Source organism: Mustela nigripes, chromosome X (genome assembly GCF_022355385.1).
Source record: "Mustela nigripes isolate SB6536 chromosome X, MUSNIG.SB6536, whole genome shotgun sequence".
Lineage (NCBI taxonomy): Eukaryota > Metazoa > Chordata > Mammalia > Carnivora > Mustelidae > Mustela > Mustela nigripes.
The window spans coordinates 113,606,396-113,625,561 of NC_081575.1; the positions used below are offsets into that span (position 1 = coordinate 113,606,396).

The window sequence follows — 19,166 nt, forward strand, 5'->3', positions numbered from 1 at the left end:
AAGAAAACAAAAATCCACTTGGTTTTTGTTAGGTAAAGAAAGGAGAGTATTTTCTGATGTCTGGGCCCCTAGGAAAGAGTACAGTGTGGCACCTGTGGCCCAGAGGGGCTGTCGAGAGCTCAGATGAGGAGAGTCCTGGATGCCTTCATTAGAATTCAGAGGCTCCACTTACAAGCAAACAAACTGGAGCAGCAAGAAGGGGAAATGGACACTTGCAATGGCACACTGAGAAACTTCCAAATTAGTTGTGACAGTGCCAGGAAGCAAAATTTAGATAAAAATAGCCTGTATGCGGGACGCCTGGGTGGCTCAGTTGGTTAAGCAGCTGCCTTCGGCTCAGGTCATGATCCCAGCGTCCTGGGATCGAGTCCCACATCGGGCTCCTTGCTCCGCAGGGAGCCTGCTTCTCCCTCTGACTCTGCCTGCCACTCTGCCTGTGCTCGCTCTTGCTCTCTCTCTCTCTCTCTGACAAATAAAAAAAAAAAAATAGCCTGTATGCACACTTTCTCATCATCTAAACCATTTATTATTATTTCTTTGGCTAGATTGCTCTCTATATAAGAAACAGCTATCAAAAAATGTCCATGACACTATTTGATACAGCCAGAGAAGGAAAACTTTAAAATAATGTAATTATGTTCTAGTACTATAACATAGGCAGTCAGGGTTCTCTGTAGTAATGAATAGCCAGCCAGTTAAGGAAAGATGGGCCCCTGGCTATGTGGGTTCCTTTTATTTGTTCTGTATCCTTAAGAAAGTTTAGATGGATTTTTCACAATGACTAGACTTTAGAGATGTGTATATTCATTCATTCATTCATTCATTCATTCTATCCACAAACATTTACTAAGCAGACACTATAGACTAGGTGTTGTTTTAGGGAGCAAACTAGATAAAGATCTTTGCCCTCATGGCATTCATAGTCAAGCTAGGGGAAACAAGCAATATACAGGAAACATAATCCATAATGGAGTTTTATACAAATCATAGTGTTGCTATAAGGTAATAAAGTACAGTGGGAAAACAAAAAAAAAAAAAAGTGAGAAGTGGGTCAGGGTATTGATGAGGGCATGGGTGTGGTGATAAATGCTAGAAAAGGCTTTATTGGAGAGGCAGGATTTGAATAAAGACTTGGAAGGGGTGGAAACGTTTATCATGTAAATATCTGGGGACAGAGTGTTCCAGACACAGAGAATAGTCATTGCAAAGGCTTGGGAATGAGAGCATGTGCGTGGCATATTCACGAAACCCCAAGGAGGCCACTGTGCCTAGAACAAGAATAAGGAAGTGGTGGTTATCTGGCTGTCATCCTGGTAACTGAGATAATTGGGCTACATGAGATAATTGGGCTACATGTCTCTCATCGTTCAAATGCTAGCCTGGCAGAATTCACATGGTAGTGTGTATAGGATCGCAAGAGTAGCAAGAGAAAGCTAGCTACAGTATGCAAGTATTTTTGAAGTCTCTGCTTATGTCACATTTGCCATTGTCCCACATGCCAAGACAAGTCACATAGTCAAACTGACAGTCAGTGTAGGAAGGGCTATTACCCAAAGGGTATGGATACAGAGAGGAGAATCATTATAGCCATTTTTGTAAAAAATCTACCCCACTGCCCATACTCTACTGAATTATAATATATTTTATGTATATGTCAGTCTTCTTAAGAAGTTCTGTTTCTTTATGTAGTACATGTTCCATAATAGTTGATTTTCCCCTCACTGTGTGGCATTTATAAGAACCAAAGACTTTTAGGCTGTATGACCTAGATAGAGTTATCCATTTTAGTGAAATGGAAACAGAGAGTTCAAAATAATCCTGTTTTTAACTTTTTGAGAAACCTCAAAAAGTTAAAAATAGAGCTATCCTATGATCCAGTAATCACTCTACTGGGTATTTGCCCCCAAAATAGAAAAACACTAATTCAAAGGGATACCTGCACCCCTGTATTTATTGAAGCATTATTTACAGTAGCCAAATCATAGAAGTAGAAGTTGCCCAAGAGTCCATTAATAGATGAATGGATAAAGAAGGTGTGTGTGTGTGTGTGTGTGTGTGTGTGTACCAGAATATTATTCAGCCATAAAGAAGAATGAAATCTTAACCATTTGCAGTGACATGGATGGAGCTAGAGAGTATAATGCTGAGTGAAATTAGTCAGAGAACGACAAATACCATATGATTTCACTCATGTAGAATTTAAGAAACAGAACGAGGGAGCAAAGGGAAAAAAGAGACAAAGCAAGAAACAGACTCTTCATTAGAGAGAACAAACTGATGGTTGTTAGAGGGGAGGTGGGCAGGGGGCTGGCTGAAATAGGTGATGGGGGTGAAGGAGGGCACTTGTGATGAACAATGGATGATGCGCTCAAGTGTTGAATCACTATATTATATGCTGGAGACTAATACAACACTGTATGTTAACTGTACTGGAATTAAAATAAAAAATAATAATCCTGAACCTTAGAAGCTATGCCAAAAAGATATATGAACTTCATGAGGACTTGAGCAGAAGCACAGCTTGGGTAGCTTCTCCCACTGTCAGCTTCACTGTAAAGGCTGCCAACAGTATTCTTTTTTTTTTTTTTTTTTAATTTCTTTTCAGCGCAACAGTATTCATTGTTTTTGCACCACTCCCAGTGCTCCATGCAATCCGTGCCCTCCCTAATACCCACCACCTGGATCCCCCAACCTCCCCCCCCCCCGCCCCTTCAAAACCCTCAGGCTGTTTTTCAGAGTCCACAGTCTCTCATGGTTCACCTCCCCTTCCAATTTCCCCCACCTCCCTTCTCCTCTCCATCTCCCCTTGTCCCCCATGCTATTTGTTATGCTCCACAAATAAGTGAAACCATATGATAATTGACTCTCTCTGCTGATTTCGCTCAGCATAATCTCTTCCAGTCCCCTCCATGTTGCTACAAAAATTGGGGATTCATCCTTTCTGATGGAGGCATAATACTCCATAGTTAACAACAGTATTCTTGATCTAAAGTGCCACTGGTGCTCCAGCCCTGTCCCAAGAGAATTCGTGCACTTCATCTCTTTGCATATTTTTATCATATACTCATTATATCAACAACTCTTTAATTTGCTGTGTCTCAGGAAATACTGGAGGGAAAGTTTATGTAGTTTCCCATATATGCAGACATCTGGCTAAAGCAAGCAGGCCTGCAGATCAATTTGCCAAAGCTTGGCTTTCTTACTTTTCAACCTTTTATCTGAGAACTAATTAAAATCTTGATTTACAAGACAGAATTATTTTCATCTTTTTCCAGAAATACCAATCTGACCTAGGAGATTCATTCAAATTAGGTGGGGATGTACTTGATTCAAGGAGCAATCATTTTTACTTTTTTAGAGTTAAAACAGACATCCAGACAAATTCTTACGTCAAAACTTCTGTAAGTATCAGCCTTACTGCTTTCATAGTTTCTCCTACTACAGTCTATAGCTAGAAACATTCTCATGGGGAATAAAGCAAGACCAAACATGGTAAGACTATGGCCTCTTTTGTTTTAAATTTCAAGCTGTCCTGGGTTTGGCAGCTGCTTGAAATGGTCCAGCTGGTCTTAGTTGACCAGATGGCTGAAAAGTAAGGGGAAATTTCCTTATATAGGACATAGGGCATTTCAGTTAATAATGGCCAAAGATAATACCTCTGGATCCGTGCTTTAAGGAGATGGTTAAGGATCTGTCAGTCACCAGCATACCACATCAACCCAACTGTCCCCTACCAACACTGACTCTCACCTCTACAGTCTCTGGGCTGCTGCTACAGAGGAGGACTCAAGACTCACCTAGGAGTAGCTTCAAACCATTCAGCAATAATAGCAAATACAGAGTAAAGGAAAATAATTGTTTAACTCTGTTTGGCCACATTCAAAGCCTGCCTGATGTCTCACAGCCTTCTATTCAATTCATCCTGGTTTTTTTCCTGTGAGTCAAAAAGACAATAATACACCCAGCTTTTAGTCTACTACTAGGGGTTTTGTGCTCCAAATAGAAAATTACCAGCAGATCAGCTTCTTGGAGGTTGGCAGAGATGTATATTTAAAAAACCAAATTTACGGCTTCAAATGGGAAGTCACCTATAGAATAGATACCATGCTGGCATTTCATTTTCCTGTATTTAGGGAGGAGATGGAACTTCTGGAAACCAAATCAAACCAAACGAAACCAGACCAAACAAAACAAAAACCACAAAAAGCTTTGGTTGGCAGGAAAGCAGGAAATTAACTTGGAATCAATAAACACAAGTTTCTTACTTGAAATGTGTTTAAAATTTGTGAAGCACGTTGGAAACCTGCCCAGAATGTCTTCTAGAAAAGCTTGTTTTGAGTGTAGCCCAAATATTATGAGTAGGAAGTCCTTGTTGCCTGGGGTGACCTTTGCCACCTCCTACCTTACCTATTTAATCTGCTTCATAGATTCAGCTCAGGATCCCTCCAAGCCATTTTCCTAACACTACTTCTCTCCCTCCTTCTCTGGCTCTCTTCTTCCAGCTCCTTTCCTCCCCCTCCATTTCTCCCTACTTCATTTAATAGGTTAGGCATCCTTCTGGGTATCCTTGTATTCTGCATTGTGTAACAATTACCCTTCCAAGTATCTGCCTCTGGCATACTAGAAGACAAGTTCCTGAGGGCTGGGTCTATGTTTTATTTATCTCTGATTTCCTTAACCTCTAACACAATGGGTGGCACAGAGAAAACGTTCAATAAATATTAGTTGAATAAATGAATGGATGAATGAATCAACAATTAAATTACACCTGGCATACCACTTAACCATAAGTCTTTTTAATACTGTATATTCATTTATTAACCCACTCTTTACTGAGCACCTACTATGAGTCAGGTGTTGTGTTAAGCAGTAGGTATGTAAACATGGATGATATCAATGGAGCCCTTGCCCTCATAGGGATAAAGCTCTAAAATTAAGTATGTTTATTCATGAGTGTAACAGTATGGGAATGGGATATTCTTTTCTCAGAATGTCGACTTAAGCCTCACTCTGAAGGGAGACTCTACACGTATGCATGAAGGATACAGGACTTGCTAGAACAAAGCAAATGTCATCTAGAGACAGTTGCACTCCATACCCTGTAACATTACAGAAAACTAGACATTTGAAAAGAATTACTTGAAGTAATGGGATTCATGGATAACGACAGTGCTGTGGCCTTTTCCCTATTGTCCTAAAGATGGGGAGAAGAGGTTTACCCCCACGCTGGTAAGAGAAAAGACTGGCATCTCCTGCACATGTCATGTATCTGTTGAGCTGCTGAAATTTCAACATATTGCTCCTGGATCAGAGAGTAAAGGTGTTATTAGGAGAACTTGTCATGTATCCTCAGAAGTTTGGGTTTTTATTTTAAAAATGAACAGCAGTACTATTTCTCACCTGAATAAGTTCTGAAGGGAGTAAGCTAGCTAGAATACCTAAGATGGTAGGGTGAAAGCAAATATGTTAACAGTTAAGTTGCATTTCCACTATTTAGCAAGGCAATGAACACACATTCTTGGTGTACCAAATAAATGGTGTGGAAGGTAGATGTGAACCATCTTCAAAACATGTCAACCAGGAGGGCTATCTACTTGAGTAAGGAGAGCCTGGGAGTAAGAAGTTGTATGAGATATGCTGGTAGGAGGTGATAGATAAGAGGAGATATGATACCAGCCAGAGATTGCGTTATTCATCCATGAATGGTGTCATGTGCAGGATCCCCAGGAATTATCAAGGAACTCAAGTTCAACCATCAAGAATGCAGTATTTGGAGGCTTCCCATTAGAGAAGGCAAAAGTTCAAATACAATAGTGTCAGTATTGTACAACTTTCTTCCATCCACTCTTTCACTCTCAGCCCTTAACAGTAGAGAAGCAAGCAACAGGAGTGGGGAAGAGAATTGGAAAAGCAAGGGTAACAACTGTGAAAAGCAAGGGTAAGAACAGACAAATGTCCACCTCTCTGGACATCTTCAAGCCAAAGATTAGGCCTGGGCTCGGGGCAAGGAAGGAAAAGAGCGTTGAGTTGGTTGTTAGAATAAAGTTTTATTTCAAGCTATCTGATTTTTTTTAAAAATCTGATAATGGACTGTGCTACAGTACTTATCACCAATACTTTAGCAGTCTATTAAATTGTAAAACACCTTTGGTTCATTCTGAGTCTAATGGCATGGCATATAGTAACTGAGAATCTATGGAATCCTTCTGAAGTGTCCTCCGGGTACAGGGGAAATAAAACCAACGGAGGATGTTTAATGGAAGTGACTGGAGAAAAATAGAGCCATTGCTTATTCAGATGCTCTAGAGCTTAACCCATTCAATAGATTGCCTACCTATGAAAGACATGTATGTGGGTTTATACACACACACATGCATATAACAAACTTTAGCTCGCCTCATTTGCATTATGATTATAAACAAATAATGGGCCATCCAAAGAACATGGTATCTTCTACTCATAAGGCCCTTTAGGAGTCTTCTAATATTACTTCCCATCCCATGGAGCAGCCTTTTCTATCATATTATGGACTGGGAACAAATAACAATAAAAATAACCAGAATGAATTGAGTGCTACCATGTACTAAAACTGGGCAAAATGATTTATATATGTAATACCTCATCTCATCCTAGTTCAATTTTTACAAGGAGCAGATAAGGTCATTCTCATTTTAGAAATGAGGAAACAGGCTTGGAGAGGTTGAGTGTAAAGAAGTCTTTAAGATCTAGATCGGTGAGGCCTGCCTGTACTTTAGAATATGTATTTGCGGATATATTCTTAACTTCCCAAAGTCTACTTGAGGACTTCTGAAAAGAAAGACATAGTCCTTTAGAGAAATTCCATTCTTCTGTCGTGTATGTGATATTATTATGAGATTCTCCATATATTAGAACTCCAATATTTTCTGTAAAACATTTATAGATTCTGTGTTAAGTCTATCTTCCACATGGTCTCCCATGGGGAAACGTGGTTGTTCATTAACTTCTTTATCCACTCAATGAGGATTTATTGATCATCTAGCATAAGTAACAGACTGTACTAAATGCTGAAGTTAACCTGATGAACAAGACAAAATTTTTGCCTGAATAGGAAGATATCGGGCATCTCCCTACAGTTTGTCCCTCATTTGCTCTAATCATCCTCAATTTCTTCTTTGTTTTTCCAATTGTAAAATAAGATTTAAAAAATATATCAGGGCAAGATTAACCATGAGAGACTATGGACTCTGAGAAATAAACTGAGGGTTTTAGAGGGAAGTGAGGTGGGGAATGGGTTAGCCCAGTGATAGGTATTAAGGGGGGCACAGATTGCATGGAGCACTGGATGTTATATGCAAACAATGAATCATGGAACACTACATCAAAAACTAATGATGTACTGTATGGTGACTAACATAACATAATATAATAAATACATAAATGAATAAATACACACACACGTCTTCTAGAACACAATGAGACACAAGCCCTCAGATACAAATATATAACGATAACACTTAGAAAAGCAAACAATAAAATCCTAAATATCCAAGATAGTGAGATAAATGGTGATTAATATACCAGATAGACTATTATGTCATTGAAAATTATGTTCATGATAGATTTTTAATGCTATGGAAATGGAAGATAGTATATAACTGTCTTTGTAGACAGTTTTGATCCTATTTTCTTGGTATGCATGTGTGTGGGTTTGCCTCCAAATGTGCATCAAAGAAAGGCTGGAAGAAAATATACCAAAGTCTTAACAACAGTTACTTAGTGGATAGTTAATGTTAATGGTATTTTCTATATCTTCTACTTTTTCTCTAACAAGCAGGTCTTACTTTTAAAGTGCAAGGTGCATGCCTAGTCTGTAAAGAGCTACCAACTCTGAGACAACTGTACAATCAGCATAGTGGTGCTTCTGCTTGGGGACTACAGTGTTTATAAATTAAAATGAGTATGTGTGTGTGTATGTGTGTGTGTAAACGTATGGTCAATTTTTTTATTTTTCATGACTCACTTTTTATCCCATTTTCCTTTCTCACTGTTATCCAGATGAGTCACATCTCCCCACAGTCAGTTGAGAGCCCACCATGTTTAATAATAGCCTCAGAAAAACATACGTAGGATGATAAACCTGCTGATGGCAAAATGATAACCACTATGAGTTTGGAGCCAAGTATAAAATGAATTTTGATTATACTTATCTCTTAGTTTATCGGAGTTCCTGATTGCCTCTACAGACAAAGATCACTGATCAGTGACCATTGATTCAACAATAGTTTTGACCATTGATGTAGAATCATAATAGCTAATAAGAATGAATAGCAAATTTATAAAAACAGAAGCTCCCATTTTGAGATGAAATGACTACTTTTTTAAATAGCAATGGGAATTTGGAGGCTATAAATGTCTTCCTTTTTGACATTATCTGTTTACAACTTGTAATCAATTCTTTAGCTATCTATTAAATTGTAAACTACATGTTTTGTGCATGGGGTTTAATGGCATAGCATGCAGTGATGGCTAGAACTAATGACTTACAAGCCATAAGTAAATGAACCTGTTTGGGTTGAGGCACACAGTGGATTAAAATTTTTAGTAGGTAAAATTGATTTGTGATCATGTAGCTGAAAAGAAAGCTGTTAGTATTTCTGCTATCTGTATTTCAATAGGAATGCAACACAAGTATTTTGTACAGTATGTTATCCGAGAAAATTAAAAAATATCAGAAATAGATTTATCCCTTTCTCTATTAGCATACAGATCTAATATTTATCTTTGGAGGCATAAAAGTTGGAAAGTTTGTATGACAGTTCCCCCAGCATTCAGTCCATCTCCAGGACAGCCACAGACCTCCTCCATATGTCATCTTATCTTCCAGCACAGCAGATAATGTGGAACATGATCTAACATATCTCATGTCAAATGCAGCACAATTGAACATAAGCTCAAGCCAGCAAAGATAGGGGATTATACCTCAATTATTTGCTGGAACTAGGTTTTGGAGAGACTGCTCAACCAGTATGAGACAGTGTACAGTGAATACTAAATTGAACTCACATTCCTGGAAAACTGAAGCCAGCGACTCAATGTACTTTTCCAGTGAAAAGGAAATACCCATAGGCACTCTCTCGGGGTGCTGGGACATTTCATGAACAGGACAGTTATCATTGTTTGTTTAGGCAATACTTACAACTATAGAGGGCCTGCCCTCACATAAAAATAAATTATACAGCCATTATGGATTACTATTTGAAATGCTACAAAATGTCTATGTGTACCTATTATCCATCTCACGCTTCTTTATCCACCTGCCATGGTTGTCAGAATTTTCACCATCTTGGAAGACTCCACTGTTCTTTCTCTAGGTAACCATGTCACTTGAAAATAATAGTGTGTCAGCCATTAAGGTAAATTAAGGAATGGCAAAGATTCATGCATCTGCTTTGCTGCACTCTAATTTTTATAGTTATATCTCATATATACTCAATGATGTAGCTTTTCTGTATAAATTTCCAGGAGCTTATTCAAACTTTTTTTTTTTTTTTTTTTTTTTTACTGTAAATGACTTCACTGAGTGTATGAATCACAATAGGCTCACCAATAAACACTTGGCAATATAGCATAAGTTGCATCAATCTTACTCTAATTCCTACAAGCTTCGTGGCTCATGAACAGCATGAGGTCAAAAGCAGTCAAGGACTTCTTAGACATAATTCCTGAGCCATGTTTCTGCCTCCACTCCTTCCTCTCCTCTCTCAACCCTGATTCCCCTCTGCCCTAATTGATCTGATTAGGAATCTCCCATGTCCTCAGAGCTCTAATTCTCTCAAACTCAGCTCTTCATTCTCTTCTTACATTGCACCTCCAACAGTACCACAGGATGCCAAACATTTCTGTCTTCACAGCATTCTCCAGGTCACAAGACCTTTGACAACCCGCGCCCGCCCCCCGATCCCCATCACTTGTTGTCAACTAAGGAGACTTCTTACCTTTGGCAGAGATGCCCTGGAACCCGAACTCTGGGTGGTCATTGTTAAGACGGTGGTGATGCCCAGTGCAACCCTAGCAGGGGCTGCATCCATGTTTATCCAAAAGGAGACCCAGGACAAAATGACTATCAACAGACTGGGGATATACATCTGGATCAAATAGTATCCCATCTGGCGTTCCAGGTGAAACTTAACCTCGATGCAGGTAAACTTTCCTGAAAGCAGGAAATAATGATATAAAATCCAATTCGAATTTATCTTTCCCATTCTTGCCTCCCATTGTTTAGTTTTTAATTACAGGTGGATTTGGAAGATGGCACAAAATGCTCACCCTACATAACCAATTCAACTCTTTTTTAACTCTACCAGTAATTCAATTAACAGTTGTGAGAATGAGTGATCTAAAGAGTCACAGGACTAAGGGCACCTGGGTGGCTCAGTAGGTTGAGAATCTGACTCTTAATCTCAGCTCAGGTCTTGATCTCAGGGTTGTGAAAAGGGCTGTGAATTCAAACCCTGCATGAACCTACTTAAAAAAAAAAAAAAAAGAGACACTAGACCAAATCATTTTTCTAAATCTGTGCTTGTAGCTTGATTATTTAGACAAAGCTTCAGAATTTGCAAGCCTGTCAGAAACTGACCAGTAGAAATAGTCACATTTTGTGAAGTTATAATATGTAATATATAACATATAATATATAACCTGTGGTATATATGTATAGCATATAATATATAATGCATAATATGTAACAGTTGAAAATAGTAAAGTTCACGTGGGGCTCTCAAAGTATTTGGAAAATTGTCTATCTTTGTGATATTCATAATAAGAGAAAAATGTACATTTGTGTATGCCCTGCATACAATCTAGTCATTGTAGCAATTTTCTAGCTTTCTGGGTAATTGCTTGAGGACATTTAGAATATTCCTAGAATCTATTTACAGTGTTACAGTACTTATAAAAAAGAATACATACAAAGATATTACAACTTTTAACATACTATAAAGAGACAGATGTTCCTGCCCCTTGCCATTTTTCTTCCTCTTTAATTGGTTTGGAGACAGAACCCTGGAAGGTAATTTGGCTTAGTCGACACAAATTATGAGAGATAAGGTCGGATTCCTCTTGGTCAGGAAAAACACCTTGGAATAAGGTTTTGGCCACTTCATAAGAAGCACTATTGACTATTGGAATACGTATTCATGAACATTCTATTTAGCAAGTGACCTGGAGCAGTCACTGAATAAACCATCCTGTCTAGCTTTCCTCTCCATGATCAGCTTATGTGGTATCAAACACCGGGACATTCATAGGAAAAGCCATCAACTTTACTAGACAGGCACGATTTTCCAGGTAACAACATATGCCCACTTGTTACTACCAACTCATATTCTCCCTCTGACCCATGTGTCTATCAGCACTACTGACAGTGCATGGCATCAGAGCCAGCTGAATTCCCATCAGCTGGTTTTCATCCAAATTCTTATCACCATCACCACCAAGGAGTGGAGTGCATAGTAACTGTATTTCTGGGTTTACAAAGACCTATGTGGTTATTCCTCTCTTCCACTAAGTCAGAGAATACAAACTGATCTGAGGATCCAATGGCAAGAGTGGATGTCAAGAATGGACCAGAATTTATACGTTTCCTGCACTATATACAAAGTCTTGTACACATTTCCTCAGACTCATTTGACAGCACATGGTCAGCAAGGGAACAACAGAAGAATCCCAAATCTTTTTCCTTTAACTCCATTTTGAAAAAATTATCTATTGGGCTCACTGATTTATGCCAGAGGGCCCAAGCATCTTATCTGTAAAGGGGGTTTTGAGCCAAGGTCTGTGTCTTGTAGCTTCATTTTCTTCATAAAGATATAGCAATTAAGGGGGTGTGGTATGTAGGCCATGTTGCAGACTAGAGCCCACTTGGGCTTAGCAGCTGAAAGTAAACTTACCAGTGTTATAGTGCTTTGTGCAATAGCCAAGTTCCTTTTCTTCTTTCAAAATAAACTGAGGCAGGGTCAGTCCTTCAGCAACTTGAACTGGACCATCGCTTAACCACTCAAATATCAGGTCATTCATCGTGTACCCAACTGGAGTAAACAAATCATAGCGAAAAATTAAATGCATCTTTCCAAGAAAGTTTGAAAGTCTAGCCATGTAAAGAACAAACAAGAAAACCATCTAAAGCAGACACATGCTCAATCAATTCAAAATCATTTTTAGTAAGGGAGCTACAATCATCATGTCAGCTACATGTCATTGAAGCCAAAGAAATTGAAGAGAGAAATCTATTTCTGAATGATTTTTTTCTGTGTAATGGGAGAATGGAATCTATAAAGTCCATTTTCTTTTGCCCTCTTGGTTTACTAAATCTTTCTGAAGAACAAACAACTAAATGGATATAAAAATCCTTCGAAGGTTGTCTTTACTTGAAAGAGCTGTGTCTGTGACAATCCGGTAAGATAATCCAATTCATGGCACTAGTCTTAGTATTTCAAATGAAAAGAATTCTTCTTCTTTTTTATTAAATGAGACTGAATTCATCACAGTCCTGCCTAAAATACTTCCATTGCAAACTTGGCCCCTCTTCTAGGGATATTAGATTTGTTTTCAGAAAGCTTATGTTAGGATCATAGGGAAAGGAAGGGAGAACCGAAAGGGAAGAGATCAGAGAGGGAGACAAACCATGAGGGACTCCGCGTCCGGGAAACAAACTGAGGGTTGCTGGAGGGGAGATGGTTGGGGGGATGGGGTGACTGGGTGAGGGACATTAAGGAGGGTACATGATGCGATAAGCACTGGGTATTATACACAACTAATCAATCATTGAACACTACATCAAAAAGTAATGCTGTATTATTGTTAGCCAATTAATTAGCCAATCTGTTGGCTAATTAAATTTAAATTTTAAAAAAAGAAAGCTTCGGTTAAAGTTCTTGTGGTCAGTCCTCTGTTATTTTGCCAAGTGGGGAGGCATAGGCAGACAACCTAAAAGGAAGTTGTGGAATAATGCAAATCGGGAATGTTCATTTGTGCTAGCATCTTGCTAACTGGACCCACTCATTGCAATGACTAATATGACGTAAAACAGATTCTCCATCATGTAAGGTTGTATTGTTATATGACTCCTGAACCATACAAAGCAAGAATGTTATCGGTTTAGTAAACCAGAGTTAGCTCTTAGTTTCCAAGTTCCCACTAACTAGGTCATTATGTGCTAAGTGTTTCTGAATCTTTTTGCAACCCAGGACGAAGGCTGCTATTCCTTCAGGTATCATTTCTCTCCCTTCCCTCTTTGTGGTATTTGAACTCTAACATGAAAGTGAGGAGGACAAGGGATATTATGTGAGGTCTTGGTGAGCCAATAACTTGAGCATATTTATTGAGTTTATAGATTCTTGTTTACTGTAAGATAGTGACTCACCAAAGCTACCCAGAAATGAATGACACAGTTAACTGGAATCTACTTTCCTCTTTCTTTGAGCCACCTTTTCTATTCAAAGCCAAAACCAAAATATGGAAAGCAAGGGATTACAAAGAGGAGCCTGTACAAACATTGATGTTCCACAAAGAGAATGGCCAACCCTGTCTCTTGCACTGCAACACTATATGAGTACTCGTTGGGTGTCTCCAACCAATGTGAGAAGATTATAGCCCCATATTTGTGTAATCCCATATTCGTATCCAATCACCTTCTTACTGGTCACCACAATAATAGTTGTTGCCAGCCATCCTGAAGCCCCAGACTGGGACAGACAGTTGAGGGAAAGACAGATGAGGAAGGAGGAAGTAAGTAAGATGAGGGTCAAAAAGGAAGGAATAATTTCCATCCTTCCTATTCGAAGTTAGTGGTGAACACTTTGTGGTTTCGTTACTTCTATGGCGTGCAAGGACCAAACGTATTTACTAATTGGAGTATTTTAAATCTTGGAGGAGCCTCAGATGACAGCTATGCTTGCTGTTTTACAGAGAAAATAAGTGTTGGGTTGAGGCAAGAGAGAGTTTGGACCAGTAAAGGAGACACAAAGAAGGAACCATTATATAAGGAAATGTTTTTCTCAACTTTCTTCTCAAGAGAAGAGGCAATAGGGGGAAAAAAAATACATAAAACCTATTGTAAATCAGAAATTCTCATTTTGTCCCTGACAACTTCTTTAAAAAAGACATTTCATTATTTTGTCTACTTCTGTAGGGAGTTTCAAGAGAAATCTACAGTGATTTCAAGTGATCACAAGAAAACCCTGTCACTGCTTCTTTTTTAATAATAGTTGTTGTGTCTTTTTATCTTTATTATTCATCTAAACAAAGAAGTTAAAAGTATTTGCTTGCCCTTGCCTCATTAAATCTCCTAACATCCCTGTAGGTCAGTATTGCTTATTATTCTCTGCACTTTACAAACAGAGAAAGTGACAGAACAAGCCAAAAAAATTTTCATGTCTCTTGCCTAAAAATCCTATTACCTTGGAGGCATCAGCAGCGTATGGCACGTGTCAAAGATTTCAGTGACATCAGGGCTAGGACATAAAGGGGACAAAGTAAACAGCATTTCTCTATTTCCTTCCCCATGCCTTTGTGGATCCCCTACCCATCGAAGGGAAATGCCTATTCTTCCATATCATCTCTGGCCCCCCTGTTCTTATGTCCTCCTCTGGCTAAGGACCCTGTATCTTGTTCTCAAATCAGTTATCCCTTCCTGCCAAAATGCCTTTGGGGTAATGGTCTATATGAACATAAGATAGAAACAAGTACAATTTTCTGATGAGAGAGTGATTCATTTTAGAGATTGAATGACAAGTAATTTTCATTTTCCCAAGAGATGTTTTCATTTCAAATAAAAGCTACTAAATCAGGTTTGTTTTTGTGAGAGAGGATGAGATATTTGGCATTTTACTTGAAAGATTTTCTGTGTATGAGACAGGCACACTTGCTTGTCCTTCCATTAGGGCCTTGGGAGTTGGTAATATGTAGAGAATGAGTCTTATCAATCCTTTCTTCTTAATCACAAGCTTAAAGAACCAAGTCATCAGTTAAAACAAGCAGGCAGTCATTTCAACAGGGGGGACTTACAGCTCTCCAGCTGCATTGTACAAGTCTGGACATCCATTGGAAAATTCTTCAAGTCCATGGGACAGGATAAGGTCAAGGTGAGTCTTAGAAAAAAAATTAAAAACAAGTTTTAGACCTGTGAGGTCTGATTCTTGAGAAACAAATCAACAATACATTTGGCATTAAGCAAAGAGACACTGATTCAAATAATGAACTCTAAGCTCCATGCAATGCAATGTTCTCTATTTTTCAAGTGAACAAGTAGTCATTGGTAAATTTTAAGAATATCACAGAATTTTGTTATAACCCCTTGCTCTCTATTTTTCAAGTGAACAAGTAGTCGTTGTAAATTTTAAAAATATTATAGCATTTTGTTATAACCTCTTACTCTCTATTTCCCAACTTCCAGTCTCTGACTCTCACCTCAGTGATCTCAAGTCTATTCTAGAATCAACAGGAGCGCTGAGAAATAGTATCATATGACAACAATGCGTTCTTGCCCACACTGATGTCCAAAACACGTGAAGTTTATACTGTTTTAGAATTATACTTTGGGAGAGGTGGACTTTGCTTCAAGAACAGTAAATGCTGTGATAAACATAAGTGATTGTGATGGGCATTGAGTCTCCTTCCATGAACTGGGCAAATGCTTAACTCTTCATTTGCTAATCCACATGGACAGGTTCACAATATATTATAGCACTTATTCTAGATTTTGACAAATCTGGAGCAAGTGATGCTTGAGTTGAAAAAGACATTTGAGGACGGTAGCTTATACATAGTCTTCACCTCTCCGCACCAAAGAAAGACTGCTATGTTCTTCCTTTCCTTTTGCCTTAACTTTTCAGAGCTCCAGCCAGCTCTGACCATGCCTTGTGTCAGGATACTGGCTGAGCTGCTATCTCTTTCCCACCATTTCCTTGTTTATTCCTCAAGGAGATGATGCACACCTCTTCCTATTCAATTTTTCTAGACCTCAGAAATGTAAGGAAGGAAAGCGAGAATCACCGGATCTAGGTTCCCTTCCCAGTATCACCTCAAACACTCTCTGTCCCCTAAGAAAGACCTTAAACCCAATAAACATTCATCTCCTTTTCAAAGGATGGGATAGAACAAAATGATGCTATTCCCATTTAGCTCCAACTTTAGCATCCCCGTTACTCTAAAGTTCACTGCTCCAAATTTTGTTCATTTTCTCTCCAACATCTTTTATATGTATAGAACCCTCTGATGCTTGAACAGGTACCTAAATTCTCCTTCCTGTCAAGCTCTTTCTTGCTCTCCTCTCCCGGTTCGCTTGTCTTTTCCTTTCACAGCTTTATTTCATACATTCCATGCAAGCCAAGGCAAAACAAGAAGTAGGGGCACACTTATGTTAAAGGAAAAAATGCTTGGGAGTTGAAGTGAGATTGGGTGAAGAATCTATGCTGACAGTCTTCAAAATTTTGTTAAAAATACAAGAATGACTGGGAAAAGCAAGATACAAAGCAGTGCATTGTAATCCCAATTATGTAAAAACAAGCTTTCAGTCTTGGAAATAAACAACACTCTGTTAAAAGTAAGTACTTCGGTTTGGTGGGATGATTCATATTTCGTTTTTACTCCTTATCTGGCATTATCTCTGTTGACAAGTATAATTTATTTGAAGGTGTCCATCTTCACATAATTAAACATGCCTATCTTTAAACAATAGCTGAAAGGTAAAATTATAAAATTCCACCTTATTCAGTAATCCTTTTTTATTATTATTAAAATTGTGCCATAAACATACAGTATTTTGCCTTCTTTGATAAACAAACTACGTAGCTTCTGTGGGCTGTTCTGAGAACACAAATACCATGCTTCTAAAGGAAAGAAAATAGCTTTGAGTTCAAACAATTGACTTTTAAATAACATTTTAGACAGGAAATATAATTTTTGTCAGTCATGGAGTTCTTTTAGAGAAAGATATAAATGGAGATATTGATATTTAGATTTTTTTCCCATCACAAAGACTTTATTGTTTTTTTTTTTTTTTAGAAAACACAATATTGTTGAAATTAATGGCATGAACGCTTTAAGGTAAAAGTAAAAGAATTGGGTGGCTCAGTGGGTTAAAGCCTCTGCCTTCGGCTCAGGTCATGATCCCAGGGTTCTGGGATCGAACCCCACATTAGGCTCTCTGCTCAGTGGGGAGCCTGCTTCCTCCTCTCTCACTCTCTGCCAGCCTCTCTGCCTACTTGTGATCTTGCTCTGTCAAATAAATAAATAAAATCTTTAAAAAAATTTTTTTAAAGTAAAAGAAAATGAAACTTTCTAGTAATCGCTAACATAATAATTTAAAAAAAGGAAAAAAAAAAACTTTTTAAGACCCGGCACTTTATTAAGGGGGAAGAGAGCTCAGCAGGATCTATGGATAGGCTTTTGTTATTAAAACAATGAGAATCTATTTTTTCTCTCCTATTTTTTTAAAATGGAAATATTTTCATCAAATAAAAAATATGTTCATCAGACAAAAACAATCGGGGGCATGTGCATAATTTAAGTGAATCAAAACCAGAAACTGGAAATTTCATCATCATACTTTTGAGAAGTTAGAAAATAGTAATAGTGGAAATGAATATGAATACAACTTTAAAAAGCATGCAACACGTAATTCAACGGTATTCCATTTGTTATTAGAAACAACCCAAATGTAATATTCTTAATCATGGCTTGCTAATGTTATTTTTTTTGTGAAGTGAACTAAAAAATCACATTGATTTAGGGAGACAAGGTCTCACATACCATTATTTCTGCCTTTGTGGAAGATCTCACAATCCTACAGGGACCCAGAATTCTTTGGGTCAAAACTATGAAAAGTATGGAAAACTCCACTGAAAGAAGTTCCCAACAAGCATGAAACTATCTGAATTCTGTCTCAGCTGAGAACTCAGCCAATATTTTCCTTCTTCCTCATTTGTTTTTCTTTTCTTTTTTTTTTAAGATTTTATTTATTTATTTGACAGATAGAGATCACAAGTAGGCAGAGAGGCAGGCAGAGAGAGAGAGAGAGAGAGGGAAGCAGGCTTCCTGCGGAGCAGAGAGCCCGATGCAGGGCTCGATCTCAGGACCCTGAGATCAGGACCCGAGCCGAAGGCAGCAGCCCAAACCACTGAGCCACCCAGGCGCCCCCTCATTTGTTTTTCTAATTTCCTTTCTTGATAGGTTTTGTATTGGGACCCAATGGACACCAATACAAAGAGAAAGAGTTAACGGCTCGTAGTTTGCTAAATCAGGTCATTAGCTGAGCAAATGGGAAGAGATTGTAGAGACCTAATCAATCCCTTCATGGGTCACAGAGCCCATAATTTATGAGGTCTTGTTTACCACATATCTGCAGGTCTCAAGTTCAGACTCGCCCTCTACTTATTTTTTTCCTTTTTCATTGGAGTATACATTAAACCCAGTAAAAACATACCAATCTTATGTTACAGCATAATGACATATTACATCTTTACCCACCTATCTAACAAGCATCCAGATGCAGATTTAAAATACACCCATTACCCCAGAACTTCCCCTGCGCTCTCTTGCCTGGACAGAACTTTCCAAAAGTAACTACCACTGTACTTCTTTTTTTTTTAAGCTATTTTTTATTTTAAAAATGTGAATTTTGGGGAGGGGGGAATTAGACTGATATTATTTTCCCAAAAGGACATCTCTACTGAGATGTAGAAATAGTACCAAATAAGACTGACACAAAATCATACTAAAACATGAAAAAATTTTTTATCTCTTTTACTCTGGCTCTCCATCTATTTCGGTGGGTCTTACAGAATTAAATAGTTTAATTGAAACTCGGGCTTTTTGCTGCCAGATACTGCCTACAGTGTGTCAGATACGCTCTCGTCTTCCCCGTGATCTAAAATATTAAGGCCACTGCCCCTGAAGGCACTGAGCTGAAGCCACCCATTTTCCATTCGTTTTTTGTTAAAGAACTCATTTCCTGAAGCTTTATTACACATTCCCCTACTGTCACTGCGGTTGACACGCATGCATTCGGGGGGGCCCCTGCTCCTGTTTACACAAGGTAAAGAATAAAGTTTCCTTACGGGGGCCCTTTTACTTCACTGAGAGTAAGAAAGCTGCATACCCATTTCTGTACTAAAAGCAAAAGTAAA

At 38.4% G+C, this 19,166-nt stretch overlaps 1 protein-coding gene across 2 annotated transcripts in view; it reads right to left on the reverse strand.

The window, feature by feature from the left end:
- The window catches only part of GLRA2 (glycine receptor alpha 2), a 177,992-nt gene that overhangs the window by 95,693 nt on the left and 63,133 nt on the right, over window positions 1-19,166 (reverse strand). For both annotated transcript variants that reach the window (XM_059384685.1, XM_059384684.1), the window contains exons 5-7: window positions 15,046-15,128; window positions 11,931-12,068; window positions 9,978-10,192 (exon numbers count right to left, since the gene is read on the reverse strand). In XM_059384685.1, coding sequence (XP_059240668.1) covers window positions 9,978-10,192; window positions 11,931-12,068; window positions 15,046-15,128 — 436 coding nt within the window. The remainder of the gene's footprint in view (window positions 1-9,977; window positions 10,193-11,930; window positions 12,069-15,045; window positions 15,129-19,166) is intronic.